The sequence below is a fragment of the Streptopelia decaocto genome, assembly GCF_964273445.1.
Source record: "Streptopelia decaocto genome assembly, chromosome: Z".
Lineage (NCBI taxonomy): Eukaryota > Metazoa > Chordata > Aves > Columbiformes > Columbidae > Streptopelia > Streptopelia decaocto.
In genome coordinates this window covers 53,012,035-53,024,143 of record NC_138657.1, presented here as the reverse complement: position 1 = coordinate 53,024,143, position 12,109 = coordinate 53,012,035, and the positions used below count along the sequence as shown (strand labels likewise).

At 35.8% G+C, this 12,109-nt stretch overlaps 1 protein-coding gene across 3 annotated transcripts in view; it reads left to right on the top strand.

Annotated features, from left to right (window-relative positions):
- The window catches only part of KIF2A (kinesin family member 2A), a 58,470-nt gene that overhangs the window by 32,112 nt on the left and 14,249 nt on the right, over positions 1 to 12,109 (top strand). For all 3 annotated transcript variants that reach the window (XM_082074614.1, XM_082074613.1, XM_082074612.1), the window contains exons 8-14: positions 83 to 137; positions 3,111 to 3,273; positions 6,632 to 6,722; positions 6,877 to 6,940; positions 7,361 to 7,452; positions 7,693 to 7,835; positions 8,586 to 8,790. In XM_082074614.1, the coding sequence (XP_081930740.1) occupies positions 83 to 137; positions 3,111 to 3,273; positions 6,632 to 6,722; positions 6,877 to 6,940; positions 7,361 to 7,452; positions 7,693 to 7,835; positions 8,586 to 8,790 (813 nt within the window). The remainder of the gene's footprint in view (positions 1 to 82; positions 138 to 3,110; positions 3,274 to 6,631; positions 6,723 to 6,876; positions 6,941 to 7,360; positions 7,453 to 7,692; positions 7,836 to 8,585; positions 8,791 to 12,109) is intronic.

Genomic DNA, 12,109 nt, shown 5'->3' with positions numbered 1-12,109 from the left:
TCAAGAATAGAAGTAAAATAAGGTAAAATATTGTATAACTGGAATTGGTGTATGGTTCACTGAAAGACTGTTTCTTTTGCAGATTGATGAGCACAGGATATGTGTTTGTGTACGAAAACGACCACTCAATAAAAAAGGTATGACCATTGAAGATTTTGCTGTTTATTTTTTTTTTTTTAAACTGCTTCTGATAGTAGTATGATTTGTGCTAAAGAGATGTAGAAATACTGATCAAAGGAGAACCTGTTAGGCTAGACAGTATGTGTGACAGACCCAGAAAATTCATAGACTCATCATAAACTGGATAAAGATGGGAGAAAAGTAGTTTAACTGTCGCCATTTTATGGATTGGGAGGTGAGGTGCAGAGAGACTGCAGTTTTTTTCCAAGATCATGTAGGCTGTATTTAGTTGATCTAGGCATTAATTCTACTGTAATTTCTTCAGTATTCTTACATTGCATTAGGATCACCATTCTTTCAGACTATCCTTCAAGGGATGACCTGACCAGAGACCTGCCCCGTGAAAACTTTCATACACATTTTTTGTACACTTATTTTTATACTTTCAAATGGTCTTGAATCAGACATCAAGAGAGCAGTTCAGGTGCTTAAACGCTGATGTCTTACGACAAGACAAGACATCGTCGCAGGGCTAGTGGCTCACAGGCAAACTGGAGGTGGGGCAAGATACCCTGGGGCATATGAAATGCCACTAAAAAACTATTAGGTACTGGAATGACTCCCTAGTGACTTTTTTGATATGTTGAATCTCATTCTTCCCATGAAGTTCTGTACTTTCAGTGGGAAATTAAGAACGCAAATGCTTCTGGATTGCAGCCTATCTGAATCCCAGCACTTAAGTAAACTGACATTTGTTTTGAAAGATGTTTCTTTCCTTCTCTTTCTATTATATTTTGCTTAGTTAAGGGACTCAGAGATCATCACTCTGACTCTGAAACAACATGGTGTGCGTTTACTATTTTTGTACTGTCAGAACTACGCATTAAGGATTATCTAGCGCATATCGAGAGGAAGATGGGAGAATTGTGTGGAGAAGGGAAAACATATGTTGATACCAGCCTGTAGTTGCACAACGTATTTAATAAGGGCACTCAGTATACAAGTCTGGTAGCAGCTGAATTTCTGTTTTAGCATTGGAGGTTATCTTTAATAAAATATGACTTAGAAATCTGATACATTTGGGGGAAGCATCACCTTCTACCTGCACTGAAGGTGGACAAAGGGAAATGACAGTGAATGAGAGGAAGTTGTCATGGGGCATGGGCTGGGATTCAGAAGTAGGATTTGCTTTTGTGAAAGTTGCTTATCTTAAGTATTAGTGATTTAGAGCTATTAAAAATAGTTCAGAGGTGTTTGTAGGAAGATGAGTGTCTAAGTAAAAATGAGGTTGGCGCTAAAGTTGTTTTGCATTTTTTAGAATAAGCTATAGTAAAAAGGTATTCATGAAATAATCTATGCAGGGGGTGAACCATCGAGATAATGTACTACCCACATTATACAATCTTCTGAAAACACACACTTCATAAGAAACAGTATTTCTCCTGACATGTTTTAAAATTGAAGAGTACAAAAGAATCAAAGATACTAGTATGTAACCACATGAAGAGAAAAAACAAAATTAGTATTTTTTTGTCAGCCTCATATACAGAGAATTATCACAAAAATCTTTAGGTTCTCAACACCATTCTGTGAATTGACTTCGCAGGAAGTAGGTGTTCAGATTTACATTTTAAAGTTTTATTTCAGTGATATATTTTTATAATTGAGAAATGTATGGTGGGTTTCATAGACACTATTCCAAATTTTCATCATCAAGGAATACAGGTTGTCATAACAAATAGCTGGGAACAGGTAAATGTCTTATTTCAAACAATTGTTTAAGGAAAATCAGCTCTTGACTACTTAAACTAAAAAGCTTTTGCTGCAAAAATTGACTGTCATACATCTCTGTTCATTACTGTTCCTTATTTCTTCTCTGTGATTACTGCAGAATAATTGCATTTTATTTGACTTCAGTGCAGTTGAGAAGTTTATTATATAGTGACTTGAATACATGTTTCTGTTGGTGTGTAATGTCATGCAATGGTAACCATTGTACTGTTTGATCAGTACGTTAACTGATGAAAAGATTTCTATGTGATTGTATAAAGTCACATCAAATTCTTGAACTGTGTGCCTGAAGACGTTTTACATAGAAATGCAACTAGGACACATTAGTGATCCTGGCTGTGCACACAAAGGATCTTTATTTTTGTGCATATTACGGATCCCTGGGTTCTCTGTTTTGCTGACTCATATCTCACACAACAATTAGCAGTAAATTGTAGTGCTGTGTAGTAATTATAACCTGGGATCTCACTGCCGAAATCGTGTCTAGATGGCTTTTGTTCATGCCTAGCAATAGGAAGGATCATTAGCATTTTCAGCTTTCTGCTTACAAGGTAATTTTTAGGAAGGATTTTACTTTAGAGAAGTTCTGTATTAAAGATGTATACTGTAGGTTCCAGGAGGAATATGCAAATTAAAATATCTGTGTAGAATGAAAGTAATTTTTTTCTTTTTGAAACCTGCAAACATATGACTGTAACATTAAGGATATAGGGAAAATAAAAAAGTTGAAAATTTAAAATTAAGCAGATTATCGTAAGGATATTAGTTTCTTTGCATGTTTAACTGTGCAAGCAGTATAGGGCTTTCGGTGTCCAGTTTATCCAGCAGAGAAGTTAATTTTAAAAACTCAAAGAATATGGCAGTGATCTGTGAAACAGTATAGAAGCCCTGAGGAAAAAGAACTCAAATCCATGGAAAGTGTTTTTAGAGAATACATAACAAGCTACAGTGATAGTTTTTCGAATTAGCTTTGTACAACCTCTCTTTAATTTCTAGCAGTTGGTAGGATGACTAGGCTTCCAAAATCAAATCTCTTCCATAGCAGATTACTATCTAGGCATCGGAAGCCCAAATCCATTGCATTGTTGTTACTTGGAGGAGCTGTGTTATCTGAGATGTTGTAAGACTGTAAACAATGAAAAAAATGTAAAAAATAATTATGTGTTGCTAGTTAAATATATATTTCACTTATTTTATAGAAACTTTAATGAAAGACCTTGATGTAATAACAATTCCTAGTAAAGATGTTGTGATGGTACATGAACCAAAACAAAAGGTGGATTTAACAAGGTACCTAGAAAACCAAACTTTTCGTTTTGATTATGCCTTTGATGACACGGCTCCTAATGAAATGGTTTACAGGTATGTGTATATGCTTTTTTTTTTTTTTTTTTTTTTGGTGAATCTTTTTTCTCATGTATCTCCCATGTCAATAACTGTGGGATTACCTTGCTCATGGACTTTACTCCTATTCTCTGTGTTACCAGACAATGTATATTGCTACTCCATTATTCTGTTTACTTTTGTTTTAACTCTTTATCCTGAATTCCTCACCTGCAATGTCGTCTCCACCTCTGTTGGCCTCAGTCCTGCTGCAGGTTCTCCTCCAAGCCCTGCTGGTTTCCAGGCTCTGGCGTGTATTTCGTGCCTCCTCAGCTGCTGAATATTTGAACAACTTCATGAGCTCTCCCTTTGCGTCAGGGTTATTGTCTTAATAATTGGTGTGCGTGCAGCACCTGAGGCACCTGAGGCTTTTGGTCTTCAGGAAACTTGGAAGAAAAGGGCAGCCCCAGCCCGGAAGAGCAGTTTACATATATGAAAAGAGATGGAAACAAATGGGGAGAGGGCGGGGAAAGTACAAAGAAAGTGGGAGAGGTTATGTTGCTGCAGTGCTGACACCTGAATGGCTTGGCTGCTGGGAGCAATCTGGCTGATGTAACACAGAGCTGCATGGAGCTAAGTTATCTTGCTCAAAATGCTGAATCTTCCTGATTTAAATAAAACCCAAACAAACAAACAAAAAATCCTAAACAAACAAAAAACCAAACCACACACACAAAAACCGCCCAGTAACAAAGACACACATCCACTTTCAGCCCCAAGGTATTTTGATCTCCATTTTCTCCTTTATTCTTCTGTCTCCTTTCTAAAGCTAGCACAGAATAATGCATACAGTGCTTTTAAAAACATATTTGGAAGTAGCTATTTACCTTGTACGAGTCACTAAATGGAGTAGGTACAGTAGCAGGCAATGTTAGACACCACACCAGGTTATAATCTTGGTACAGAGTCTAAATATTGTGAAGCTTTTGATATTAGAGAGGAATTCGATTAAGATTTTTTTTCCTTATGCTTGGAAAGTGCTTCTCGTAGCCTTAGGGAACAGTGACAGAGAAATACCTTAATTCTTGTTTTTAATCCAAGAACTAGGAAGCAGAAGTTAGCAGTATGTCCTGATGGATGTTAGATATTAATGGCTTGTTGATGGATAACAGAAAATTCATAATACAAGAATTATTAAAAGGCCTTGAAAATTAAAACTGCTGTCTTATGCTTGATATAATTAGAAGGATGAAGGTGGTAGAAGGAAAATTGGCATAGTCTGTTTACCCTCACAAAAGGCTTCTAAACAGCAAAGCTGTGCCTGTGGAGATGTCTGTCTCTAATGGTTGTTTACTGGTAGCATCTTTAGTTTTTTGAGACTGAAGAGCTGCGGGAGAGTGATCTAGCTGTTGATGTATGCCTCTTGCAATAGTTCTTCTCCCACTTAGCAAACAGTTCTTCTAATATCCCTCCTTCCTGCTACTTACATTTGTGAGCAGTGTATAAATGCAAGGGGTGTTTTTCGCATACAGTGTTGTTGAATTTTTGTATTGAGTTTTTGCCAGACAATTTTTATTAGTTACGTAATGCATTAATGATAGTACAGGAATTATTGAAAGATGATTGTATTTGTACTGAAACAGTAAATCTCTAGTCTGTGGGGGCAGTACAAACTTCCTCCTTCTCCCTCATGGCACAATAGTGATTATTATTGTTTGAAGAGCAAACTGCTTCAAGGTCTCCTGTAAAACAGAACTAAGAACAACATCATCTGCTCCTACCAGAATGCCAGGGTCACAGTGGGGCAAAAAATAGTGTGACAAGTTCCTCCAGTTTTCTCCAGTTTACTAAAATGAGTCACTGTATTTCTATATTGAAAAACAGTCTTCAGTTTGCAGGAGAAGAGTATTACTCTATTATTATTATTATTATTATTATTATTATTATTATTATTATTATTAAGCTATATTTTAAGTATATTTGAATCTCTGAGCCACAACACTGAGTTGTAAGTTTTCGCTGATGTTAAAAAACGTACACAAGTTTTAAAGCAGAACCAGATTTTACATTTCTGAAAGATCAAGTTTGCAAATAAGGTTCTAGTAAAAGTAAAGTTGGACTGTTTTTGCATGGTACCATTTGGAGGTTTATAATGCTTTATGAAAACTTTTGTAGATATGTTTGTATTTTGCCTTACATTAAAATAGATACAGTTAAGTTTCTTTCTTATGAATCAGCAAAATGAATCTTTTCAAAGTCAGTTAAAAAGAGATAATGGAGTGTATTTGTTAGGTTGATAGGCTTTGTGAAATTTTGTATTTTATATATAAAAGGCACAAACATCAAAATGCGGGTATATCCTCTTGAGGACAAAGGAAGTATATGTTTAGAAGAAGCAAAATAGAAACAGTAAGGCTGATCAGGAATCACTGCTACATTTTTGATGAAAATTCAGTATTCAGTTAATCTTAGGTTTTTCCATAACCTTTGGTTGCGAAATGGCTTAGTCTTGCCCATATTATTTTTGTAAGTGATCTTATGCTTGTTCCAAAGTGGCATGAAATAAAGTTCTAACAGCTCTGTGTTTCTGTAAACAATTGTTCCTGTTTCTGTCACTTAAAGGTACTTTTTGTGTGAACACCTGGAAAAAATTCAGAAACAGAGACTTGTAGAGAGACTCTTACCTCCCTTGGTAACTCTCCATTAGTTTACCCTTTGCTTTTGGAGTTTATCATGAAGTAATGGTGATAAGAAGCTGAAGTAGGAACAATAAATCATCTGTTTTCTAAAGTAAAAATTAAGTCTCTAAAACAGAAAAATTATACTTTGGATAATATTTTTTTGACACATCAAATAATATTTCAGAGAAAATAGATTTTTCAGTTCTGAAAGGCTGGGGTATATTATGTTTTCTTGAGCCTTTTCTCGGTGTATGTGTGTTCTCAAAATACTAAGATGTGCAGTGTTCTTTTGGCCACTCATCTTCTAAATTATATCTTGAAAGCTGATTTGAGCTGGAAAAAACAAAACAAGAACCCCCCCCAAAAAGACTAAAAAAAAAAAATCTGTAGCAGAATTTTAGTATTGGCAAAACAAAACAGTTGTGTTGCATTATTAAAACAAGATTTTTTTTTTTTACTTAGGGTTTAAAGAAGGATAATAGTGTTGTGAAATAAATGGGAGAGACCTTGTAGCTTCTGTTTGTTTGTTTGGGATATTTTAATGCCTTAGAGCTGGTAGTCTCTTTAGTTCAGGAATTAATGAGATGGTGTCCTTTGACCTCTTGAATCACAGGATCAGTTTTGTCACTTCTGGCCTTAATATTTATAGCATCCTTGTGGTAGTAGCATCTTAAAGTAATTCAATTTCTTAAGTTCTGTTGTTTTTTGCATTTAAGGTTTACAGCTCGACCTTTAGTGGAGACCATATTTGAAAGGGGGATGGCCACTTGTTTTGCATATGGGCAAACAGGCAGTGGAAAAACCCATGTAAGTATTTGTTCTACATGTCAGCAATACACTTTTTTTTATATATGATACACTTAAATAAGTTCTAATAAGTAACAAATACGCGAGCTACAGTTCTGTGATTTTCTCACAGTGTATTTTTGATTTTTTTTTTCCTTTTTTTTTTTTAATTTAGACTATGGGTGGTGACTTTTTAGGAAAGAACCAAGATTGTTCTAACGGAATATATGCACTTGCAGGTGAGACTTTATTGGTCTGTTGGCTTTTTGCAGATTAGTTGAGGCCAATAAGTTTTTTGCTCCCTGTTGTACAAACATAAGGGTCTACATATTTTGCATTACAATGAAGCTTTGGTAACATCAAAAGTAGTTCCTAGAGGTGTAGTCTTTACACAGTGAAATAAAGGTATATGTAGATTACTTCAAAACACGTAATAAATGCAACAGATGATTAACAAAGTTTATAATTTTGGGATCTTCTGCATCTTCCGGTGTAATGTGGCAGTTGAAACTCCAGCATTTTAGACTTGGCTAACTGGCCCTATGTGTTATACTTGAAAAATATGAGATGCTGTAAAATAGACTGTTACACATTAGTGAGTCTGCACTAAATGAAAATAAAGAACAAATTTTCTTTTTGTTCTGGAAATGTATTCACAGCTCGAGATGTCTTTTTAATGCTAAAGAAACCAAACTATAAGAAGTTAGAACTTCAAGTATATGCAACATTTTTTGAGATCTACAGTGGTAAGGTAAGCACCAGATCTTTCTCTGAGGAAGGGGGCATTTCTCTTTCACAAAAAAGATTCCGAGCTTGTCACATAAAATATTTTTTTCCTCTTTGTACTAAAAGCTTTATTTCGCATGATTCTTTATGCTGCCCTTCCAATCATGTTTTTCCATGGAATGCTTTACATATTTTGATATAGGATCTTAAAATAAAAATGTATTTTAAAGCTCCTCTTTAACTGTGCTGTTTTCCCCCCTCTAAGGTTTTTGACTTGTTGAACAGGAAGACAAAATTAAGAGTGTTAGAAGATGGTAAACAGCAAGTCCAGGTGGTGGGATTACAGGAACGGGAAGTCAAATGTGTTGAAGATGTTCTTAAGCTTATTGAAATAGGCAACAGCTGCAGGTATCTCCCATAGCTTATACCAGTTTTTCATTGTACGTTAAAGAATCAGAAGCTTTTCTTGGGGTTTCTTCATAGTGATGGCTTTTTAATCTGCAGAGGGTTTTTTGATGAAGTTGGCTGCAAGTGAGGACTCTGACTACCATTTAAATAAAGATAGAGTTTCTCTATCTCCTACAGAGAAATAACTGGTTTTTCTAAAGGATGTGAACTGCATGCATTATGTAAGCAGCTTACTGACTTAAATTCAAATCATTTTTAATCTGGAATACTGCCAGATTCTTCTGCTCTAAAAGGCCTTGATACATAGTGAGAGATGGTTAAGCTTATGTATACATATATATTTATATATATATTTTTTTTAAGAACCCAGCTTCATTTTTCTTAAAATTAGCCTAGTGCATAGACTGCTGCCTGACCAGATAAAAATGCCATCAGCATTTTACATGTAAGCTCTCTGATAATCTGAATCTTTGAAGATGTGTTTATTCTTGCTATTAAAAGGGAGGTTAAATGTTACTAATATACCGTTTCTGTTTCAAGAGATGAAAAAAAGAGGTATAATTGTACTATGTGCATCCAGTTATTAGGGTTATAAATCTAGTATCCACAAGAACATTAGACATGCTGTCAACACATGTAAGAAAACACAGCACTCTGCCCTGAGAAAACTAACGTTCTAAGGTTAGTGTGTTTGGCATGTATGGTCCTTCGCCTCTTTACATGTCCTTCCCTTCTCTCCTTTTATTTAAGGACATCTGGCCAGACATCTGCAAATGCACACTCATCTCGAAGCCATGCAGTGTTTCAGATTATTCTCAGACGGAAAGGGAAATTGCATGGTAAATTTTCTCTGATTGACTTGGCTGGCAATGAAAGAGGAGCAGATACTTCCAGTGCTGATAGGCAGACCCGACTGGAAGGTGCAGAAATTAACAAGAGCCTTTTAGCACTCAAGGTAACTGAAATGTTTCCATTGCCTTTGAGTAGGTGGAAGCCTTCTGCATGTAATAGCAATGACTATTAAAATGAGTGGTTTTGGAGGCTTTGCTTGTCTACATTGTCTTCTGATGTGACAGGTAAAATAATGTAATGATGTTTCCTCTAAATGCCTGAAGGAGCACTTGGTAATTGCCAAGTAGAAACATTGTATAAACGTTGTACTATCAGCTCGCATTTAAATTAAAAAAAAAATCTGTCCTCTAAAATGGGAGGACAGGTGACTGACTTTGGTACTCAAGGTCTGAAATACTAGCAAGAAATATTCTTGCTGATCTCTGTATTTATTTTTTTATTTATAAAAATAGAATTACCTTTACAACATATTTATTTACTGCTGTTAATTAATTCACTAAAGAAACACATCAGCAATGTATCCAGAAAGAGCTAACAAGTAGACTAAAATAACCCTTGAAAGTTGGAATCCATTTTTGACTACTCTTTTAACAGGAAATGATCTGATACAGTGACTTGTCAGATTTTCATACATTAATTCAGGACACATCAAGAGAGCTAAGACATATTATTTAAATATTCATATGCCTTTTTTGTTTGTGTGTTTTATAGTGCTTAAAAGAGGTTCAGTCTAAACAGGGAAAGTATTTTTTGGGTCTTACCTGGGGAGAACTTCTCTGTTGTTGTTTAGTTTTGCTTGGGTTCACTGCTCTCAGCACCAGCACTGCAGTTTTATATAAAGAACCTGAATGCCAAAATCACTGTGCTTACTTGTTTATCTCCAGTATAAATGTGGGAGAAGACTTCTATCTGACTCTAAGCATATCTCGCAAAACACCACAAAATTGTAACCTATGATGTGTTACAAAATTGTGTGGCATGTTGAAAAATGGGAAGCAGCAGTTCTGAAATTGTGGCCTGTTTTGATTTAGCATCAAAGTAGATCATGCAAGCAACATTGTGTTGACAGTATCACTTGCTTCTAAATGTATAATACTTGAATAAAGCAGGTTTTTTTTAATCTTTTTTGGGGGGGGTTGCTTGTTTGTTTGTTTTGCTGTTGGTTGATTGGTTAGGGTTTATTTTTGGTTTTGTTCTGTTTTTTTTTTCAGTTTACTTGATTTTGTACTGGCTAGTACCTTCAGGGCAATAGCCATAGAACATACTTAGTTCATTTTCATACAGCTTATCTTTTTAATTATAGTGAAAGGTTCTGCTGCTGCCATACTAGTGGTTGTGACCCAAATTATATGGGAAGGGAAATAAAAATACGTGGAGGTTTGGAGAGGTCTAAACAGTGGTACAAGAAGTTATACGTTTCTCAGTTGTATGTTAGCTTTCCATTTTTCATCTGTCCCCCAAAACTTGACACAGCTTTTTCCATTTGTATTCAAGACTCTTGAAGTTACTGTAAAGTTTGAATTAAATTAGTATGTTCTGATAAGTGGTCTTTGGTGCTTATCCAAGACTTACTATTTGCATATGGATATCAGTCCTGTCTTAAATTGTTCAGATTTTTGGCCCAGGAAGTTATTTCTGTAAACAGCCTGTTCTCCAGTTTTTATCAGTTTAATGTACTATTAGGTTGGTGCAAAAGAATTGCAGTTTTTGCATTGTTGAAATTTGCCATTTGATATTGGATACATTCTTAAGTAAATGTGGTTATGTTATACATAATTTTAATGTGCTCCCACTTTTTTTTTTTTTGCTACTGACTTATTACTTGCTGTTTATTTTAGACTATGGAAATGATGTTAGACAAAAAGTAAATTTGAGCAATTTTCTTATTTGAGTTGAAAATGGGTTACAAAACAGTGGAGACAACTCACAATATCAACAACATATTTAGCCCAGCAACTGCTAATGAATGGACAGTGCAGGGCTGTGTCAAGAGATTTCACAAAGGAGACAAGAGTCTTGGAAACAAGGAGCATAATGGTGGCCATGGGAAGTGGACATGGACCAACTGAGAGCAATCATCACACCTGATCCTCTTACGACTGTATTGGAAATTGCCAAAGAACTTGACAAAGACCATTCTACGGTTGTTTGGCATCCGAAGCAAATTGGAAAGGTGTAAAAGCTGGATAAGTGACTGCCTCATGAGCTGACTGAAAATCAGGAAAATAATCATTTTGAAGTATCATCTTCTCTTACTCTATGCAGTAACAACAAACCATTTCAACTGGCGGTGACCAGCTCAGTGGTTGGACCAAGAAGAACCTCCAAAGCACTTCCCAAAGCCAAACTTACACCAAAAAAAGGTCATGGTCACTATTTGATGGTCAACTGCCAGTCTGGTCCACTACAGCTTTCTGAATCCTGGCGAAACCATTCCGTCTGAGAAGGATGCTGAGCAAATCAATGAGTTGCACCAAAAACTGCAGCACCTGCAGCCGACATTGGTCAGCAGAAAGGGCCCAATTCTTCTCCACGACAGTGCTGGACCACACATTGCACAACCAATGCTTCCAAAGTTGAACGAATTGGGCTACAAAGTTTTGCCTCATCCATCGTATTCCCCTTACCTCGCGCCAACTGGCTGCGGCTTCTCAAGCCTCTCAACCACTTGTTGCAGAGAAAACGTTTCCACACCCAGCAGGATGCAGAAAATGCTTTCCAAGAGTTTGTTGAATCCCAAAGCATGGATTTTTATGCTACGGGAGTAAACAAACCTATTTCTCCTTGGCAAAAATGTGTTGATTGTAATGGTTCCTATTTTGATTAATAAGGATGTGTTTAAGCCTAGTTATAATGATTTAAAGTTCATGGTCCAAAACCACAATTACTTTTGCACCAACCTAATTTTTGTTCCCGGGTTTTCTGAGCTGTGATGAAAAGCAAAAGTAGTTAAAAACTCCATTAATTTAGAAGCTGGCAGTGTCCTGCAGTCATTTTACTAATAAGGAGATAATACAGTTCTATTTTTTCAGGAGCAAGCAAACTAAAAATCATTATAGTAAATTAAAATATCTTTATTAAACTTGTTGGTTTCCATATCAATAACTCAACATGCACATTTGTTACTGGTTTTGGTCTGTAACGTGACTTGTTGAAAATTCGTTACCCACTTCGTGCCTAATCTGCTTTTCTCCTTAGTTAAGTGTAGTGTAATGTACAAATTCAGAAGGTGCAAGGAATTCACCACCTTGCTCACGTTTAAATATTGAGTCCTTTTTAGCATTTGTGAGTGAAATTCACATTCAGCAAGCTTCAGTCTTTCTGTTTGAGCCATGTCCATTCTATAAAATTCAGCTGATGAGAGTTTTTAAAGAATCGCTTTAGTTAAAGCCGGCTGGCCCTAGTGTTGGTTCTGTTCTGTA